At 38.2% G+C, this 21,805-nt stretch overlaps 1 protein-coding gene across 1 annotated transcript; it reads left to right on the plus strand.

Moving 5' to 3' along the window:
• The first annotated feature begins 4,768 nt into the window (after positions 1-4,768).
• On the plus strand, positions 4,769-10,806 carry LOC149153389 (uncharacterized). The gene is made up of 6 exons (XM_089440590.1): positions 4,769-5,301; positions 5,445-5,650; positions 6,442-7,827; positions 9,149-9,320; positions 9,410-9,780; positions 10,260-10,806. The coding sequence occupies exons 1-6, from the start codon at positions 5,034-5,036 to the stop codon at positions 10,533-10,535; spliced, it is 2,679 nt and encodes an 892-aa protein (XP_089296716.1). The 5' UTR covers positions 4,769-5,033; the 3' UTR covers positions 10,536-10,806.
• The last annotated feature ends 10,999 nt before the right edge of the window (positions 10,807-21,805 follow it).

A 21,805-nucleotide genomic window follows, 5' to 3' on the forward strand; every position in this document is an offset into this window, starting at 1 on the left:
AAATGCAGCGTTTTGGAGTTTCTAGTAGATTTTTGGGCCCGAGGAATCCAGTGAAAAAATTTGAGGCCAAATCTTGATTTGTGTTGTTTAAACTAGTTTTTTGACTCCATATATGGATTCAATACCCTAAAAAAACCCCTAGAGCACTTCAATTGTGAAGAGTTCACCAAATTACATAGAAAATAATCTGGAAATTTTTCCAAAAAGCTCCACTTAGACTATAGTATAACAAATACCAAGACCTATGCAATATCATGAGCTTGTAAATTAATAACCTAATCAAATTCCTAATTCAAACTTATCTTAATAGTAATTATATGTTAAATAGGTTGACAAAGTCAATATTATATTACATATGTTTTACAATATCATTGCTATATTAAACTATAAAAATCCTAAAAAAGTCTATTTGATACTATAAAAAATTTCAAGATTTTAAAACAAAAATAAATGGAAAAAATCAAATACTCTGTAAATTTACAATTGATTTTTTATTTTCATTTATGTAGGTGAAAGGAGAAAAATGAAAAATAATGGAAAGGGTCAGATGACAACTCAAATGAACCAAAACACTATTAGGAAAGAAAATAAATTAGATATAAACCATTAACAATAGGTTGTAAATGTTCCTGGTTGTCCAAATTTTCTCTGGTCTCCACGTTGGTTGGATATGTCTTATCCATAACGTCCTGAAAATTGAAAATTTTCTAATGGATGGACCATAGAGGAAATAGGTGGTCAAAGTTAACCTAATAACCGTCTTCAAAATTATAATGTTTTAAATTTATATATTTTAAAGCATATAAAATAATGATTTTTGCAACATTCGACCATATTATTGGTTAGAGTCAAATACATGGGATTTCATGTTCATACACATTAGTGTCCATTGAAAAAAGTTTTGAGTACACCAGATGAGGTATATCATATAATTTATTTATATAACATTTTTAAAAAATGGTTAAAAATACATTGGCTTTTAGGTTTTTATATTAGTGTTTGTTGGATTTTAGTTTTATTTATTGAGGAGGTAATTGGGTTATTTTGGATGGTTGGGTAGTATGATTTTGTAAGTTTAAATTTTTTCTAGTTGTTAGTGAGAGGAGCTATAATATTTTGATAATTATTATTGTAATAGTTTTTTAATTATAAATATTGTTATATTGGTTTTGAGCTTTGTAAATTTTTAAATAAATACAGTGAGTTAAAAAAAAAGTTGATTTTTTTTGAGAAGGAAAAAGGGGAAAAAAAATTAGTTGACATTTTACATTGTCATAATTTATATAATTAAATAAATAAATAAATATTAAAAATTAAATTAACAGACATCTTTATTTCAAATTTTTAAAATGATAAAAGCTCAGACGAAATGGAGAATAACCAGGGCGAATGTTTTAGGAGTAAGACTTTTGAAACAGGTTAGAGCAGCAAAGGGACTAAGCAAGGCAGAAAGGATGGAAGAAGGAAGGCTCGCGAACAGAGAGGCAGAGGTAGACCCCGGCAAGCAAACATCAGCGAGGAGGGGAATCAGCCACAGGGAAGGCGAAAAAGGGGGAAGAAATCGATCCGCATGGCGGTGCATGAAGCAGAACAGGGGTACAATCTGGAGACAAATGTGGACATACGGAAAATCATTGATGTTATGGAAGACAAAGTCTTGGAGGAACCGTCTGACCCGGAGATGGAAGAATGGACAACTCAGCTGCCTGACCCAGGCAACACCAGAGGCAGATTAACTCTTTATCGCCGAGCTCTTCACACATACTGGGTTCTAAAGCATCTCTTGGCCAAGGCCATGGAGCAAGTAGCGGAAGAGATGGTGGAAATGGCTCAAGAAGCGGCGGCAGCGAAGAAGGAGGTGGCGAACGTTGAAGGGATGCTTCGTCAACAGAACGAACAACTAAAGGAAATTCGAGAGATGCTGAAGGAGCTGGTGAAGACCAACGACAGTAATGAAACCAAAAGGTGTCTTTTTTTGAATTTAGACGATAAGGCTCTGTTTTTGGAAATTAGTTTGCATGCCACAACAGTAGTAGTAAAGTTAGGTCTTTTAGCAGATCTTGGAAAGAATAGTTCTTGGAAACATTTGGAGTGAAAGGGTTTAATGTCCTGCAAGTTTTTTATGACAGTATATAGAATGAAAAACAGTATTGAACGTCTGATGAAGAGGAACCAACAAATCCGATTTCCCATTTGGGCGGATTGAGGTTCCCGAGTATGTATTTTTAAATTTGATGTAGATAATAGAAATGCAGTAGTTTACAAATTTTCTTTTTTAAAAATGATAAAAAAAATTGATTATTTTTTCCATATAATATATTGGAAATTAAAATAAATGAATGTTAACTAAATTATATTATATATTTTAAAATATAATAAAAAATTTAAAATAACATTAATTTGGAAACTAAAATAAATTTATATTAATTAAATTATATTATATATTTTAAAATTAAATTTAAAAATATGATTTTCTTAAAAAAAAAAAAATTATGTGTAAATAGATTCTATTAAGATTAAAAAGAGAAAAAATATTTACAAAGAGGTTTGAACCTCTGAGGGGGCCGTAGCCAGCCCTCTGTCAAATAACCGTTGCAGATATCGCTTTTCCTTCTGTTTACAAAAATGGTAGTCATAACCTTAAAGCCTAAACAGACCTATATAGACCCAAGACTAAACAGTACATTACGCTTCAGAGAGAGCTCCCCTATTACTAAATACTGTCCTTTAACATCATTACAAAAAAGGAAAGCTAAAATAAAGTCCATGAGAGTGAACAACTTCCTACTGGAGATGTCAGGTGCCATGCACACTGAGAATTACACACGAGATCCTGAAAACCAAAAACTGACATACTATCCTGAAGCTGAAGCCAAAGGTAATTAAACCTGCTTTGGCTCACCTGTAGTGTTATCATTGACCTGGTCGGGGGAGCGCGCCCAGGTTACCATCACCTCATCTTCAGCTTCCATCAAGTTGCCATCTGGAGGAGGCACAAGGTGCAGAACACTTTCATATAGGCGCGCTGGCTCACAAGCTATGATTTGCTCCTGAGGAGAGTCCGGCTGAGTGCAAGCATCTTCCTGTTGACCCTCTTCGTGCACCGTAGCAGAAACCTTGATGACAGCATCAGCCAAGCTGCTCTGAGAAGCACTGGCATTCTGAGAAAGCGACTGTTCCTTGGAAGCTTCATCTGAGCTTGCGAGCTCATCTTCTTCCTCCGAGAAGATGACCGTGATTATAGCGGAGATGAGCGGTCTGTTAAGCCTGATTTTGAACTTGAACCTGGATGTATGAAGAGAACTGTTTAGGGAGGGACCAGAATCATCTAAGGGCGGAGAGGAAGGCGAAGCAGTGGCTAACGAGGATATACGACGAGGCGCAGAGCTACCACGCCCCCCCGACCCTCCCCGGGACCTCGAGTTGCTTCCGCGCCTGGGAATGCCACGACGACGGGCCATAACAGAATATAACAGCGGAATGAAGAAGCTAGAGGACTGAGGGTGAGGGAAAAGCAACTCACAGACTAAGAGAACCCAAAAAGAGAACCAGACTATTATATGTAAGACCCAGAATCTGAGCTCACATAAGATAGACCCGGCTTCCAGAAAATACCCAACCACGACTGAGTGAGCCCAATACCCAACCCAGACACCTACAACATGGACAAAGACCAAATCCCTTACAGAGATGATACCGAAGACTGACTTGAGACACCAGACGCAAAAGGCGAAAACTAACTTAGAGCACCCAACGCCTTCAGAGAGAGGCAGAACTGTATACCTGAAGCTGACCAACTGGGAGCAGTTATGAGACCATGGAGTCTTCCCAATTCTTTGGGTTACGCTAAGACTCTGAGACCATGACCACCAGAAGAGACCTCTGCTTGCATAGACCGGAAACACTACAGTGATACCTGAAAGGATCAGAACAAATGAACCATGGAGAATGTGCGCCATCCTGATAACTTCCATCTGCGTACCTCGAGCTCGGGCATGCATTAATGCTGATTGATTACCTGCCTTGAACCGCCTTACCTTGCTTAAGTGCTTGCCAGTTGCCGGCTTCGCATGCTCCAGCATTAACATCTATTAAAGACACCCGCATCCGGGTATGATTTTCTTAAATTTAAATAATATTAATCTTTTAAATTAACCCATGCATAATGGGGAGAGTATCATAGGGGAGAGTGGGAGTGGAAATATGATTATGTAGTATGTTTTAAAATTGATTTTACTTAATATGATTTAAAATTAGTTTTGATTAGTTAAGAGTTTTTTTTTTCTTGGATGGAAGGAAACATATTAATAGTTATAATTAAAAATTATTTGGCAAGAGTGAAAGTCTGATTCATTAAGATGGTGAACACCAATAATGAATCAACACTACATTTCTAAACAATAGCCAAATAACAACTATATAACACCATTGATTTGATAACTAAATTATTAAAATTAAATTTTATGACACCACTGATTTGACAACTAAATTATTATAATTAAATTTCACGCTGTGGGAAAAAGAGAAGACTTTGTTTACCCAGGCCACAATTTAGTCTAAACGGAAAAATCCTCTCCAAAAACCTTTGAAATTTTTTGAAACTTAATCTAAATTTCCAAAAATTCCGGCGAAATTCTTGCCAAAATTTCCATTATTTTCCCAAAATTACAGCAAAAGGAAAAAAAATGAAAATAAATTCCAAATATATAATGTTAAATTCAAGATAAGTGAAAAATCCCTTGCGCTCTACCAAATTCAAACTCACAACGAACTCCTCGGATACCATTTTATCGAATTGGAAACAATTAATCAATGGCCTTGACCCTGAGCTCGTAATCCCCCATTTCCCGCTTGCAGACAGAATCTAATTTCCTTTCGTTGGTAAAACAGACGTTGTATATCGTAACGGTCATTTGGTTTTAAAATTTAAAATCACCACCAATTTCATTCAATTTCCATCGCTGACCCTGTTCTTCTAGTCTGCCATACACACGTTGTGAACGAGAGGCCATCACTGAAGAGGGAGAAGGAGAATGGGTGGTCTGGAGGATGAAGACGGACCTGGAGAGCTCGTCCCGGTGCTTTCTGTCTCCAAAAATGAAACAATAATCCGCTCTATTCTTCTGCACGACCCAAATTCAGAGGGAAGCGAGGGAAACTTAGTGGAAGAGCAAATTTTAATGGTGGGAAGGCATCCGGATTGCCATATTGTTGTGGATCATCCCAGCATCAGCAGATGGCATTTACAGATCCAGCTTCACAAATCCTCTCAACGTCTCCTCCTCACGGATCTGTCATCAGGTTCAGGGGCTCACAGAATCCCATTTTTTTCTCCTCTGGTTCATAATTTGATTGCATGATTTGCCATTTATCTGAGGGTTTTACACTGTTTTGTGGTCTTATCCTGTTTCCTGCTCTGTTCTGTATTTTTATTGTGTCTTCAGTTCACGGCACATGGGTCTGCGGAGAGAGAGCTACACCCCAAGTCCCGTTAACCCTTGGGCAGAATGATACTTTTAAGTTGGGTGCCTCAAGCAGGGTTTACACTCTGCAATGGGTTCCATTCTCCTCAACCATTCTGGAAGAGGAAGTAACCACTTATCCTATAATGGGAAATTCTCATAGGGCTTTGACACAAAAAGAAGTCCAGGTAAGATACTCTGACCTCCTGATTTTGAGAATTTAGTTTAACGTTTTTAGAAATAGCTTTCTATTTGATTACTCATGATTGTTTAGGCAAATCCCCCTTTCTGATAATCTTCTTGAGTCTTTGTTTCAAATCCTTCACATAATTGAGGCCAAACCTTTCTCCTTTGGTAAATAATAGATTATTCAAACTTTCTAGTGGGTATTATCTCTGATAAATCTCTATTAGAATAAATTACATACTCTTGTTGCTAGCGAGGATGGAACTCGAAAACTTCCTTCTGTTAGTTATCCACTCAGCTGTTGGAACTTAAGCTCATGCCCAATATATTTTTATCTTTTTTCATCGGCAGATTGGGTTCTTTACACTTAACGATTATTTTGTTTCTATTGCCAGTTTGTATATAGAATATTGAGACCTGTACTTCAGGGTTTCCACTACGAATTTTCTAGATCAATTGGGATTTTTGTTTTGCTGAAAGTTTTTAAAAGATCTCATATCCTAAGAATTCATAGTTCTTTTTATGTATTGATATAGATGTTGGGGGAATGCATAAGGTATTGGGTAATTCTCTATACTATTGCTTCTTGTCACATAAATCACTCTCTTTTATGTTAATCCACAATTTGTTTTTATCTTTGAGATGATTATTTCCGATTTTGGGTTAAACCTAGAACAATAGTCAGTAAGGTCATCTGTTTCATGAATAACATTTTCAGTTTTCTCGTAGTATTTTCATTCTGTGTTTGACTGTTTTTGATAAATAGTCTATCATTAATTTTTTCCCTTGATAGGCACCAATCTTGCCAGCCAGTGTTCCTGAAACCAGCAAAAAAGAATGTGGGTTTGATAATGAAAGCACAAGCGTCCTAGCTTTGAAGGAGGATGGATATTTGGAAGAAATAAAATCGGTCACGTGGAATCCAGTGCAACCAACAGCACCTCCCTTGCCAGGGTCCCCTTCTCCTTCTTCCCAACGACAAATTTTCTCAGTGAAAAATGAGGCCAATGTGACGCACACGTGGGAAAATCATAGTTCTCCAAGGGAAACAAGTAGGATCGATATGACCCAAATACAGGAGAGTCAGAATCTTCTGAAGAAACAAAACAGGGCAGAGATGACCCAAATGCGGGAGTATCGGAGTCCTCTAAGGGGAAAAAATGAGGCTGACATGAAACAAATGTGGGAGAATCAGAGTCCTCTAAGGAAAACAAGTGGCGCTGATATGACCCAAATGCAGGAGGATCAGAGCCCTCTAAGGGTAAAAAATGGAGCTGACATGAAACAGATGCGGCATAATCAAAGTCCTCTAAGGGAAACAAATGGGGATGATATGACCCAAATGAAAGAGAATCGCAGTCCTCTGAGGGAAACAAGTGGGCCTGATATGACGCAAATGCAAGAGAATCGGAGTCCTCTAAGGGAAAAGAACGGGGCCAATATGACGCAAATGCAGGAGAATCAAAGTCCTCTAAGGGAAAAGAAAGGGGCCAATATGATGCAAATGCAGCAGAATCAGAGTCCTCTAAGGGAAACGAATGGGGCTGATATGATTCAACTTCAGAAGAATCAGAGTTCTTTAAGGGGGAAAAAAGTTGCCAATATGACCCAAATGCAACAGAATCAGAGTCCTCTAAGGGGAGCAAAAAGAGGTGAACCAGTTAACATCTGGTCAAGAAGACAAAAGAGTGGTAATCTTATTTGCTTGCACACAGCCCGCCTTGAAACAAACTCAATTGGTCAGAAGGTTCAGGAAAAACAGGCAGAGTTGGGCAAGAAAACCAGAATTTTAAAAGAGAATTCCAGTGTTGACATCCCAAAAGAAAACAATGTGCTATATAACAAAGAAAATAGAATTTTGGGACCAGGGAAGAGAGACTGTCTACAAGAACTGCAGCAAGAAACCAGTGCTCATGGGTCCTCTTCAACTGGATTTTGGCCAGAAGATGATGATTATTATCCATCTGACAAAGAGAATATGACTCCTCCAGTATCCAAGGAAAAAACAGAGAATTGTAGTAGAACGGGTGAAGAGATGCATCTTAGACATAATACAGAGAGGGTACCATTTCAATCTCTTTCTCAGGACTCAAAGGCTAATGGCAGACCAACCGTCGGTTTCCTCTTAAAGAATTCTAACAAGAGTATTGAAAATCATCGGGTTTCGCACTTGTCTGAGGTAATGTTCAACTTGTGTTTTGTTAGAGTAAAGATGTTTCTATGCCAGTTTACATTTTTCTATGTTTGCTTGAGGAATACCCTTCAAATATAAACTATTCTGAGCAAACCTGTTTCTTATTTCTTTCGTAATTGGCGTTGTCTTTTAGACACCAATAAAGTCTGAGAATAATGAAGCACGTATCTCAGTTTGTTCTGTTACATGAATATGTGATGGTTTAGTATAGTCTGTGTCCAACAAGGTCACTTGATGTGTCTTGGTTGCTGTATTTGAGGAGGTATGTAATTGAATTAGTAATTCTGTATAAGTCATGGCACTCCACATCTTTTACCAGTTAATGATAGCATATTTCATGTTTTAGATCTATAAGCAATGACCGAATTCGTTTCGCTCTGAATGATTTCCATTAAGGAATTCAGATGCTTACCTTCATGGTATCACATTGGTCTGAAGGTTCTGCTGGCAACATGAAAGGATGGAATCCTGCGGACAAGTATTTGATTTACTTGTAAGCCATCATTTGCAGAATATGACATGCTCCCCTTCAAAATTTTCGTGTGCGATAGAGATGCTTTTGCTTCAATAATCATCTATACTCAGCGGCAAGAAGATTATTCTAAAGCTTTTTTGTTTTTTTCTCTTCTTTTATGTGGGGTGGAGCGTATTAGATTTTATTAATGAACAAAAGAGATTGCATCGTGTGATCTACAACATGGGGCAAAAGCATCATGCAAATCGCTCCTTCCTATATATAGGTAAGGTTAGCCAGATCTGCTTTGGTTCCAATGTCAAGAGAGAATATATTTTCTTAAGATCCCTATCCTAGCTGAAAACTGGATTGCTAGATCTGATTTGAGAGTGGATAAGCTGGAAGTTATGGAGACGTTGCACGTTAAATGTTGCTTTTCATTTGAAGGGAAAAATAATAGTCCCTCAAGCTATTATGAATAAATATTTCTCTGGGCATTGGGATATCCAGTTGTCATTGATTCAATCTGAGAAGTACTTTTATCATTGTGTATACTTGGAGGAATTATTTTTTCTGTGCAACTATAGGAGGAAAATAGATCTATCGATTGATGGACTGAGGATTGTATCTCACTAGTATCTCTGAGCCATTCCATCATGGATGGCATTGGGTGCTGGATGCTATACGGCCTGTTAGAAAAAAACAAATGTGTTCATTCTTCTAGTATTGATGATAGAATTGTGGCAATACTGGTCTGTTCTTTGCATGCCATAGAATATAGAACTGTGGCAATACTGACTAACTGAAAAACTGATTGCCACTGACCGAATTTTCACTGGATGTTCATTTCAGGTGCACAATATTGACCATGGCTACGGCAGGGACCAGCATTTGGCTCCACCAGAAACAAAAAGGAAATGGCATATAGTTGTAGATACTGGCTGCTTACTAGATATGGAATCTAGGCAGGCTTTGAAGCAGCTTGAAGGCATCAAAGGGACTCGTCTGATCATCCCTAGAATTGGTATCTTCTTTTATCTTTTTCATTGTTGAAATTTTGTTGGTTGAAGTATTTTTCTGCTGTTTTGAGGTTTTCTTTTCTCTTTTGTGCAGTTATACGAGAGCTAGATTGTCTGAAACGTCAGAAGACATCAAAGAAACAGAATGAGGTCCAAGGAATTTTGAGATGGATAGAGGACTGTATGGTGAAAATTGGTTGGTGGATCCACGTACAAAAATCGACAGAGAGTTTGCCGGTTGGTGTCACTCCCCCCGCATCTCCCCATTCCCGTCAAAGTGATGGTAGCAATGACGCTTCTTCTTCAGTTGCTTTCTCTTCTTATGGAAACTTTATGGACGTTTTGTCGCCGACAGCAGAAGATCACATTCTTGAGTGTGCTCTGCTTTTTAAAAAAATAGCTATGGATGGAAATGTTGTTCTTCTTACTAATGATGTCGCCCTCAAAATCAAAGCCATGGCTGAGGTATGCCACTTTGATGGTTTTACTGTGCTTGGTCATTTAAAAAGTTGGGCATTTTTATATCAATTGCATATTCTAGAATATTTCAGAAATTTGACAAAGATGAGTGAAGTGAAATGTTTGACTTTGCTTATGTTTATCAAATTTCCAAAATCAAAGCCATGGCTGAGGTATGCCACTTTGATAATTTTAGTTTACTCTGCCATTTAAGAAGTTAGGCATTCTCATATAAATTACAGATTCTAGAATATTTCAGTAATTTGACAAACATGAGTGAAGTGAACTGTTTGACTTAGCTCATGTTTATCACATTTCCAAAATATTCCGAAATCTACAATCAAATTACTTTGAGATTAAAAAGTTAGATACTGATAGAATGTTACGATGTTGCCCTCAAAGGTATTTAACTATTTTTCCCACTCCCAAATCCATACAGCACAATTAATTTTCAGATACGAATTGTCTGAATTGTTTGTTCACAGGGTATGATATGTGAAAATGCCAAGGAGTTTTGTGCGAGTTTGGTAAGTCCTTATTCAGAAAGGTTTTTGTGGGCACAAAGTACTCCCCGTGGCCATAACTGGGTTCATTTCAACCACACAAATAACTTCAACACTGCACATTTTGGCATGACGAGGAAGTCCGGTTTGCAAGGTGACGAAGAACTAAGGAAAAGGAGTAACGAGGGAGCAAAGGGATTGAAGCTCATCCTGCGCCATAATTCTCAATATGGGCAAAAGAAGATCATGAAAAATTGAATCTTAATTATGTTTCCAGCTCAGTAATTCTTATTATGAGCAGGGCAGTGTGTTGCGTTTAGTTCATGGTTGAGCTGACCATTTTGTAGCAAATTCAGCAGGGCAGTGTGTTGGGTTTAGAGGCAACATTCATGGTTGAGCTGACCATTTTGTAACAAATTCAGCAGGGCAGTGTATTGGGTTCCGGACGTAAAAATCATGGTTAAGTTTCTGTCAATGACTGATATGTTGCAGATTGATGATATAATCATGATATAATAATGATTTTGTAGCTCATTCTGTTGTGCATTTGTTAAATATCATTGTCCGTGAAAGAGAGCGCTTCAGACGGGCTTGTCATATTGTCGTTACACTAGTCGGAGTGTGAACTGGTTTTTGTAGATGATGAATTCTTCCTAGTGCCCTTCCTCCATCTAACCTTAATTGTTCCATGCTTATCGTTATGGCCTTCCTTAGCTCCAAGAACTTACGTAGATATGGCTTAATTGAATTCAAATATCCGATAGTTTTTAGATTCTGTAGTAGGCCAGACCATTTCTCATTTTCCAAGCGAGCATTGTTCTGCATTATTAAATGGGCAATTTAATTAGAAAGCATTTGGAGCATAAAGTGTATTTCATTTAATGATCTTCCAAGTTTTCTTCATTGGTGTACTTTTATTGTCAGTTTTGAATCTCAAGTTTGGAGGAGATTTTTCCAACTGAAACTTGAGACTTCGTGTCAAAATGATAATTATTTACCCTTTCAAATTTGCAAAATTGTCTAGATTAGTAATGACATAAATGTATTGAAATCATCGGTATAGATTTATGTTAATTCTGGATTCATCATTAACTTCGTCTTGAATAACACATTAATTTTTTTTCCTGTGAAAAGAAAACCATATTTTCATTCATAATTGAAAAGGAAAATACGTTTTGCATAAAATTGGCAAAAAATGGTCAGTATGTTAATTATGGATTCATTATTAACTTCATCTTGAGTAACAAATTATTATTTTTTTCCCTGTGAAAAGAAAACCATATTTTCATTCATAATTGAAAATGAAAATACATTTGCATATGCACACTTTGCCTATACACTTTGCTTATGCATTTGTCAAGAATTTTCCCAGATTCTTGAGTCGCAAAAAACTGTCAGAATAATGTTTTCGGTTGTCCATAAAGGGCTTGTGGGAAAACTGGAAATGATCTGCACCCCACAACTAGGTCACCTACATAATCCCGGATCCAAAAGCAGGTCTTCTTTACAAACTCTGTCAACATACAAATACATGGCAACATGAAAATGAAGTGTATGTGTTATGTAATTAGTAATTTAGCTATAGATTGTTTAGGCAAAAGGGCACGATCAAAAGATCATGCCCTCTCACCAAGAGGCAACAATCATCATCATTCAAGTATTAATAAAATATGTATTGTAATGTTACTTTCGGAAATTTTGTGGTATTTTTCTGAGAATTATCTTTATAAAATTTTATGCCGACATATTCGCCAAAAACCCACGAGATTATACCAAAATGCACCAGTAAATAAGAACCCAAAAATTATACAAGCATGACAAATACATTGACAATTTGCAAAAGTAAACCCAGAAACTCAAATAACATCATAAAATGCAGCACAACACAAGAAATGCCTCAGCTTCATTTATTATATATATTATATCATGCAGAGTACAAGCACGACAAATACATTGACAATTTGCAAAAGTAAACCCAGAAACTCAAATAACATCATAAAATGCAGCACAACACAAGAAATGCCTCAGCTTCATTTATTATATATATTATATCATGTAGAGTACAAGCACGACAAATACATTGACAATTTGCAAAAGTAAACCCAGAAACTCAAATAACATCATAAAATGCAGCACAGCACAAGAAATGCCTCAGTTTCATTTATTACGCAGAGTGACAAATACATTGACAATTTGCAAAAGTAAACCCAGAAACTCAAATAACATCATAAAACGCAACACAACACAAGACATGCCTCAACTTCATTGATTATATATAATATATCATGCAGAGTACAACTGAAAATATCCGAGAGTGGACCTCCAAATATTCTGCTATTATGCAGACCCTGATCCCTCAAAACTCCACAACATCTGCCACTAAATCAACTGAAACATGATGAAGCACCAAGTGAGGACCTAAATGATCCTCACTCCAGTTATCCATGAAGCTCTATGAAACTCCTGGACGAAGTCTCCTCAAAGAGAGTTGGGTTTTCGTCCAACACTCAGCAACATACCCGAGGGTTTTTGTCCTGTGGCTAGAGACGTTGGGAACTAGGCTCTCCAAACCTCACCAATAGAAAATATCAATAATCCAAGATATCCTCAAATGGTCTCCATCTCCTCTTATTATAGATCAGATGGACCCCTCTAGAAGCCTTTACTTTATTATTATTTTAATCACTAATACCTTTTCCCTCCTTTTATTTTAATTAAAATACCTTTCTAATTCGGGAAAATGGTAAATCAGCCACCATTCCTACTCAAACCACCAAAAGTCACTTCCCACCATCTCGTCCTGTAAATCTTTTCATTCTGATTCCAACGAGCTATTACACTAATGTGTTCCGGCAAGTATTCCTCTTTTAATGCCACCTTAAGCGTAATTAATTGAGTTAGGCTCCATAATAAACCTGTTTTCCGAAAGTTGTCGGAATGCAATGGAACAACAGACAAGTTGTGTGGATGATGGAATATGCCAAGCAAATACCATTAGATCCCAAAGAAACTCTTCAAAACCCCAAAAAGTCCCTCCAGAAGCCCTTGGGCCCATTGATGGAGTAAACCTGCTCTTGTGACCTAGTTGCCTCCAACCATGGAAGTCCATTCTGACCACGCCATAAGGGAAACAAGAAAAAGGAATATGACAAATCCTCCCGCTCCAAGATTGCTTTCCTTCAAGCAATCCATATTAGTTGACCATACTTGGATCCCATACAAACCACTAGGTGATACCATGCCTCTGTGCCACCCAATCATGAACGGATCCCTTAATCCCCAGATCCCAGATTAAACTCTAACTCTTCCTGCCATCAACAAATCCCCCTGGATCCCAATGACGCCATGGCCAATCATTAGCACTCGTATCCCATGGCTCCAATTGTGCCTTGTCAGTTGTAGATGTTGCTCCATCAATCGAATACCAACTCATCACTTCTCTCCAATCCAATCCCTGACACAAACCAATGCCAATCCTACTCTGCCGATGCTAGGTTGGAATGTTGAAGAGTTGTCGGCTTGCATCCCATTGCCAACTAAAACATGCAGTATCCCTCACATCTAAGGGCTCCTGTTGCACTATGTTCCTGACTAGAACTATCACCCCATCAGGAGGGTACCAACTCACGATCTCTTGCCTATCCAGATTGTGAGAAGAATGGACACCTGTGTATAGAACAAATCTGCTAGGTTGATGTTGGTCCATGCTCAACCCCTGTCGCTCCGACTGATCAATCAAAAAGGAAAACTTTACCCTTCTCTCTTGGAAGGATAAAGGTCGGAAAATGGTGTTGCAAGCCCCATATATGTACTCGAGAGGGTTGCTACCATATATACTACAACCCCGCTTGTTGCCACTACACCTATTTGTGCCTCATCAATGGGTGGACATAGATGGATGCACCACCAACTCTAGAATATCCCCACTCATCTGACTAGAATCTTTGTGCTCCTCCAGTCTACCAATTTCCTGCAAAGCTGCCTTGTTATGCTCTAGCACCTCTTGATGACAAATGTCGACTACCCCGCTCGCTCCCTGTGCATCTGTCTGCTCTTCACCAATGGCTTCCCCAAAGGAAAACTGCTCATCCTCCTCCATCATGGGCTCAACATGAGCCACTGGCTGACCCTCCACAGATGGCCCATCACACACATTGTGCATATCATCCTCCTCATCTGACTCATCCCCTACAATAAGTTGCTCACATTAAATCATCGTGGGTGACTCATCTCCCTGAATGTCTCTCATGGGGTTTATTGGCTGCTCATCATACACCTCTGTCAAACGTGGTTGCACATCTGGGCTACTGTCAACACCACACCCTGTCTGATCATGCCCCTCATAGGTATCCTCGTAAAAACCCATGGAGTCTACTATAGATGGAGAACCCTCATCTGGAAAGTCAGAAGGATGATATACACACATTGTGCATATCATCCTCCTCATCTGACTCATCCCCTACAATAAGTTGCTCACATTAAATCATCGTGGGTGACTCATCTCCCTGAATGTCTCTCATGGGGTTTATCGGCTGCTCATCATACACCTCTGTCAAACGTGGTTGCACATCTGGGCTACTGTCAACACCACACCCTGTCTGATCATGCCCCTCATAGGTATCCTCGTAAAAACCCATGGAGTCTACTATAGATGGAGAACCCTCATCTGGAAAGTCAGAAGGAATCTCCACTTGATCTCCCTCTGTCATTCCTGCTACATGTCTGGATCTTTGTATCCTGCATCGTCGTCAACTCCTCATGGGTGAGTTGTTTTCTGAAGAATCTCATGTTTTGCTCAACCACCCCTTTGGCTAGCTCATAGTTAGTTGGTGAGGAAACCTGTGTCTTCCTCCAAATGGCTAACAATTTTGTCCGCAATTGTTTGCAGATGACATCACCTTCAACTAGCAATGAAGATAAGATATCTTGCATGTTGGCTTTTACTTCCTCAGGGTGATGCTCTCTGATGTTGGTGAATAAGAACTGGTACATCTGAAGGATCAAATCATCCTACTCTAGATCAAGCATGAGTACGTAGGATCTGATTTTGGCCATAGAGTCTAGGATCACACACCTTTTATCAAAGTTTGAACTCTAAGTGTCATGCAACCCTGAAAAACATTCTACAATCAATTGAAAGGCCTAGAGTAAAGGGAGGAAAGGGTGTTACTATCCTCAAAATATTGCTGAGACAAGATGCAATGATAAGCTTGGCTTTTTCTCCAGGATGCTTCAATAATTTGGCTTGTACCAAAGCAAGCATAGCTGGTTCCAGAGCCCAATTTAAACTCCAATTAGATTGAACCACCTTGGAAAGATAGGATTCCATCTCTTCCAATGTGAGGTCATCTCTTGATCTTCTAGCCTTTAGACCTGTCACAAGTACGAAAAGCCAATTCCCCACTTCTTTTTCTTTTTGTAGGTCCCATGGATGATTCTGTTGGAGCATATTATGTACCTCTCTAGTGAATGGTCTGTTGTTCCTCTTGGTTCCCAGGTCCATATGATAATCCATTGAGGTAATGTTGTGCTGATTTATGAGGCGTTTTAAATACCCCATACTGCTACAAGCTCACTCAACAAGGTGTCATCATAAATTCTGCACATACAATACGATTCATCCTATGAGGCGTTTTAAATACCCCATACTGCTACAAGCTCACTCAACAAGGGAGGAAAGGGTGCTACTATCCTCAAAATATTGCTGAGACAGGATGCAATGATAAGCTTGTCTTTTGCTCCCGGATGCTTCAATAATTTGGCTTGTACCAAAGCAAGCATAGCTGTTTCCACCAAAGCAAGCATAGCTGGTTCCAGAGGCCAATTTAAACTCCAATCAGATTGACCCACCTTGGAAAGATAGGATTCCAACTCTTCCATTGTGAGGTCATCTCCTAATCTTCCAGCCTTTAGATCTGTCCCAAGTACGAAAAGTCAATTCCCCACTTCTTTTCCTTTTTTAGGTCCCTTGGATGATTCTATTGGAGAATATTATGCACCTCTCTGGTGAATGGTCTGTTGTTCCTCTTAGATCCTAGGTCCATATGATAATCCATTGAGGTAATGTTGTGCTGATTTATGAGACGTTTTAAATAGCCCATGCTGCTACAAGCTCACTCAACAAGGTGTCAGCATAAATTCTGCTCATACAATTCAGTGACTTATGATTCATCCTATGAGGCGTTTTAAATACCCCATACTGCTACAACTTCACTCAACAAGGTGTCAGCATAAATTCTGCTCATACAATTCAATGACTTATGATTCATCCAACCTGGCAGCAACTTCTAACCCAGCCTCAAGACTCTGTCAACCAAATGTTAGACAATCTGCCCCTGTTTCTGTCACTAATTTCTGAGTTTTGTGTTGTAGTTTCAGTAATATATTTAATCAAACAATTTAGTTCCTCTTTGTTGTAGGCATAAATTTGATTTATTTGGCTCAGTGAAGTATATCAAGGAACATTTCTCCTCAGTTACATCTGATTTTATATGCTCAGAATATATATACCAATCTGGTCAATGCTGATATGAAAGAACATAGAAATTGAACAGACTTACAAGTTAATTTGTCAGCATATATAAATATTGATAGGAACCTAGAACGCACCTCCAAATGAACTATTGGGCAGACAATGTCCTCTTTTACTCAACTCGAGATCTTGATCAATTTGCCCAAAGTTACCAGCGATTCCAAGCCTATCGGTGAAGTCCTGTAGCAATGAAGGACTGGGAACTTGAAGCAACTATTGCTATAGTGATAACTCGTGTATCTGCCGTGTAGATTCCTTCTCCAAAATTTAAATGATTTTCTGCAAATAGCTGTTATGCAGGCTCCTGGGACTCGCTCCAATTTTTTAGAAAAGACAAACATGATCTTCATAAATTTGCTGATAGCGCTTAATGCTATGCTGGAAACAATGCGTCCCTTTTATCTAGCAGAGAAAGATGACCAGGGAAGCAATATGAACTTGGTCTGGAAGCTAAGTTGGCCTTCAAGGTTTGATATGTCACGACCCGATTTTGGAAGTGTTGCTTCAAAGATTAAATTCTGGAATTTACGTACAAGCTCGGTCTCTTAGAAATAGTCTATAAGGAATGTTTGCGCCCACCATCAAAAGCAGATTTCGTCCATCTTCTGTGACGGATATTCAGTGTGATTCTACCTTCTTGATATTAGAAATTCGTTCCCCTATCTTCTGATCTGGGAAAGGGATTCAACCTGGTTGTTGACGGAAAAATTCGACTTTAGATTCAACTAGCTTTCGTTTCTCGACTAATAATAATGAATATTAGCTTGCCCACTGCTCATAGAAACGCCAAAATTCCAAGGGATGTCCACCTGTACAAGACAATGAGAATCTCGGCCCGATTTATTAAAAGAAACGCAAACTCCCAATTTATCAATCGATCCTAGATTTGGCATAAAGTTTGTCCCCTAGAATGATGCAATTCGTCCTTGAGATTGCTCCAAAAATTGATCTTCCAAATGAATGCTATAGGAAATAGAATTTGTTCCAGAAATTGCCACCACCATCATCCAGCAATAGAAATGAAGGGCTTCGACCCCCCTTTGTCCTCTTGAAACCACGCCCAACAGTAATATATCATCTAGCAGTCTAGGAAAGGGACTCGGCCCTTTCGGCGTTGATCATTCACTTGGATTTCTTATTAACATTTTAATTCTTCCCTCTGCCAAAGGCGTTGATCATTCACTCGGATTTCTTATTAACATTTTAATTCTTCCCTGTGCCAAATACTGCCGCTTTCGACTCTCATTCTCCTTCGGGAAGATGTATTTTCCGTCCAAAGAAGTTTTACTGGAAACATCAAACCCTTTGTTTGAGAAATGCGTCCAGAGAGCATCAATGATTCACGGCCACAGCAGCCTGAAATATTGAATATTGACGCGGATTCACTTAATTTTGAATTTATTTTGAAGCTTCACAGAAAAAAGGTCCGATGAAGAAGTAATCTGTTTGACAGAAAATTTGGCTAGGAGAAATTTTGTAGAATTTTTTGGTGAAATTTATTTAAGTATCAAAATTGCAGTTGGGATAAAGAGATTTGAAATTGCTCTACTTGGAAATAATCTCTTTCGACACCTTTAATATAAATGCTTGGACAATCTGCAATTAAAACCCTCAAGGGGGTAGGAACACTAGCTTTGATACCACAGTGATGTTTTTTTGGAAATTTTGTGGTATTTTTCTGAGAATTATCTTTATAAAATTTTATGCCGACGTTTTCGCCAAAACCCACGAGATTTCACCAAAATGAACTAGTAAATAAGAATCCAGAAATTATACAAGCACCACAAATATATTGACAATTTGCAGAAGTAAACCCAGAAACTCAAATAACATCAAAAAATGCAGCACCAAAAAATGTAGCACCAAAAATGACTCGGCTTCATTTATTATAATATATCATGCAAAGTACAAATGGAAATATATGAAACAAAATAGGAAAGATGATAATTAAGTGGATCTCCAAATATTTTGTTGCTAGGTTGGCCTTGATTTCTCAAAACTCCACAATAGATGCCATTGAATCAATTGAAAGACGATGAAGCACCAATTGAGGACTTGAATGATCCTCACTCCAATATCCCTGAAACTCTATGAAACCTCTAGATGAAGTCTCCTAAAAAAGAGTTGGGTTTTTGTCCAACACTCAACAACATACCCAAGGATTTCCCTCGTGGGGCTAAAGAAGTTGGGAACTAGGTTCTCCAAACCTCACTAATAAAAAATATCAATAATCCAAAGATGTCCTCAAATGGTATCCTCCTTTTTTAAAGATTTGATGGACCCCTCTTAAAGCCTTTACTTTATTATTATTTTAATCACCAGTACCTTTTTCCTCCTTTTATTTTAATTAAAATACCTTTTTAATTCAGGAAAATGGTAAATTAGTCACCATTCATCCTCAAGCCACTAAAAATCACTTCCCACCATCTCATCCTGTAAATCTTTTCATTCCGGTTCCAACGAACTATTACGCTAAGGTGTTATGTCAAGTATTCCTCCCGTAATGCCACCTTAATCGTAATTAATTGAGCTAAGCTCCATAATAACCCCGTTTTCCGAAAGTTGTCGGAATGCAATGGGACAAAAGACAAGTTGTGCACATGATGAGTTGTTGGAAATACCGAGAGGGGGGGTGAACCAATATTCCTTAACAATTAACACTTTTAAATCTTTTCAGAGCATTAGTTAATCTTCAATTATTATTAATGTTCATACAGTGATAATAGTGAATAAAAGAACAGAGTAGACACAAGAATTTTAGGTGGAAAACCCCCTCCAGGTCAAAAACCACCGAACGTTTTTCTAATAAATTCTTTAATCTTCAGCCCCAACTGAAATGAAAACAACACTTCCTAGAATTCTAGAAAAACATTCTTCTCCAACTCCCACTGGAAGGACGCCCCAATGCCTTGGTTTCTTCAGTAGTTCACTGAATGGATGCCCCAACATCCTAGACCAACATACTACCCTAAAGTGTTCACAGGTTCCAACCTATAGGCGACTTCATGCACCAACCTAGCACCTCCCTGCCACCCTATAATCACTGAAATGAGACAAGAGTGGATTTCTGTACGAGGGACAACGATCCACAATACAATATGATTTACAATGATTTTGACTGAACACCCAATCACACTATGACCTACAACCCAACCATGACATCATCCCAACAGAGACTCCTATACCTCCCAATAATGCATTTTCGACTCTAGGCATATTGACTCATTTACAATAATGACTCTTCCAATGATGACACTTTTACATCTTTACAATGATGACTCTTGACCTTGACACTTCTTCACAATATACAGATGGTTGTCATGTTTTCAAACGATGTCTCGCTGCAATGCTTCCTTTGATTTGATACTTTTGCGCTTGAATTCTTGCTTGATGTTGTACTTGAATCTTCTTCTACCTGCATGCAAAATTTTCCCGGCGAAACCAATCCCAAAACAAAACAAAATACCCTTCAACTTACCTCTGCCTACAAAACACATGTAAGTGCATAATAATGAATAAATACAAATTAAAAATTACAATGCGTACCTGAAGTGTACTTGTCACTTTTGTTGTTGACTTGTTGCAGCAATAGAGAAAGGCTCCCACTCTTGATATAGGCTTGGACTCTATGCAAGACCATATCCAAAATTGACCTAAAGATATATATAATAAAAACTGATGACAGACCCTAGACTTTTGATGGACCAAGTTCTAAGTACAACAACAAAGACCATTCTATCAACTATGACAAGATAAGTAACATGAACTTACAACATCATATAGATTTTGCAAACTTGGTGTAGCATCAAGAATATGTAGCATAAAATGGTTAGTATCAAGAATAGGCCATCCGAAAAACTAATTATGACATATAGAGACATAGAGATATAACCGAGACATTGTATATACTTAAGTTGTCCTGCAAAAACATATGTTAGAGATGATACTCAAAATTCAAATGTAAACACTAATCATACATACCTTGTTGTAGGAGACTTACCCTTCACTGTTGATGTGTGGTCCTTACTGCAATGATCTTTGAATGCATGTTTTTTCTTGCCTTCTAAGAGCTTGATATTGAATCTGTTGTATTTATGTAATTTTGGATCTATAGGGTTTGAAATTTCGTCCTATGATAGCCCTCCAAGTCCTCTTTCCAACCACATAGGTCTGATCAAGATTGGATTCTTCAAGAAAAAGTTATGCCCAATCTCCCACAATGACTTGATTATAGTCTGTTCAGTAGAGTGAACTTGTATGAAGTGCCACGTGTCACTGTTGTGACCTTCAGCCCTGAAAATGATACCCAACAAACTACAGTCTGTCCTCTTTTTGTCACTATTTACGAAATTGGAATCCAATGCTGAGAGTTAAAGTTATGACGATTTTCCCAACGTCACCTGTTTTACATGGAATTCGGGAGCCTGCAAAAACCCTAACTCGCCAGATCATATCTATGAAAATATAGCAAACCAAGATCTGAAATTTGGCCGTGAGGTCAATCAAGATTTCAGCTCAAATGCATTTTAATTTCAGCTTTTGAAGGTTCACATAAACAAAGTTATAGCGAAAATTCCACGATACCCTGTTTGAAGCCACAAAAAGCCTACTAGAGGAGGATATGAGGGTTACTATTTATATGAATGTCTTGAGTTGAGAGGGTCCTCAACAAGTGAACGTTGAAGGGATTTTACGAAAAAAACATTATTAATTATTTACTATTCAATGACTACAACCAATTATGAGTGCCATGCCACGACCCCATAGGGTTTTAGCCCACTAACTGGGGTTACTAACTTCAAACACAAATATCTCTCAAACCGTGAAGAATTACGTGGCGTGCCATATATCAGCAGAAACATATCGACGAGTAGAATCCATCTAGAAGATCCTTGACTCAGAATAGAGTAAGTTGTCAAGTCCAAATGCCCATGCAAGATCTGGGTAGCCCTTGGTGCTACTTGGGTTGACATCAGTGACAACCACTGATGAACAA

Source organism: Pinus tabuliformis, chromosome 9 (genome assembly GCF_031772625.1).
Source record: "Pinus tabuliformis cultivar Carrire ecotype Pingquan chromosome 9, CPIR1, whole genome shotgun sequence".
In the NCBI taxonomy this organism is placed as follows: Eukaryota; Viridiplantae; Streptophyta; class Pinopsida; order Pinales; family Pinaceae; genus Pinus; species Pinus tabuliformis.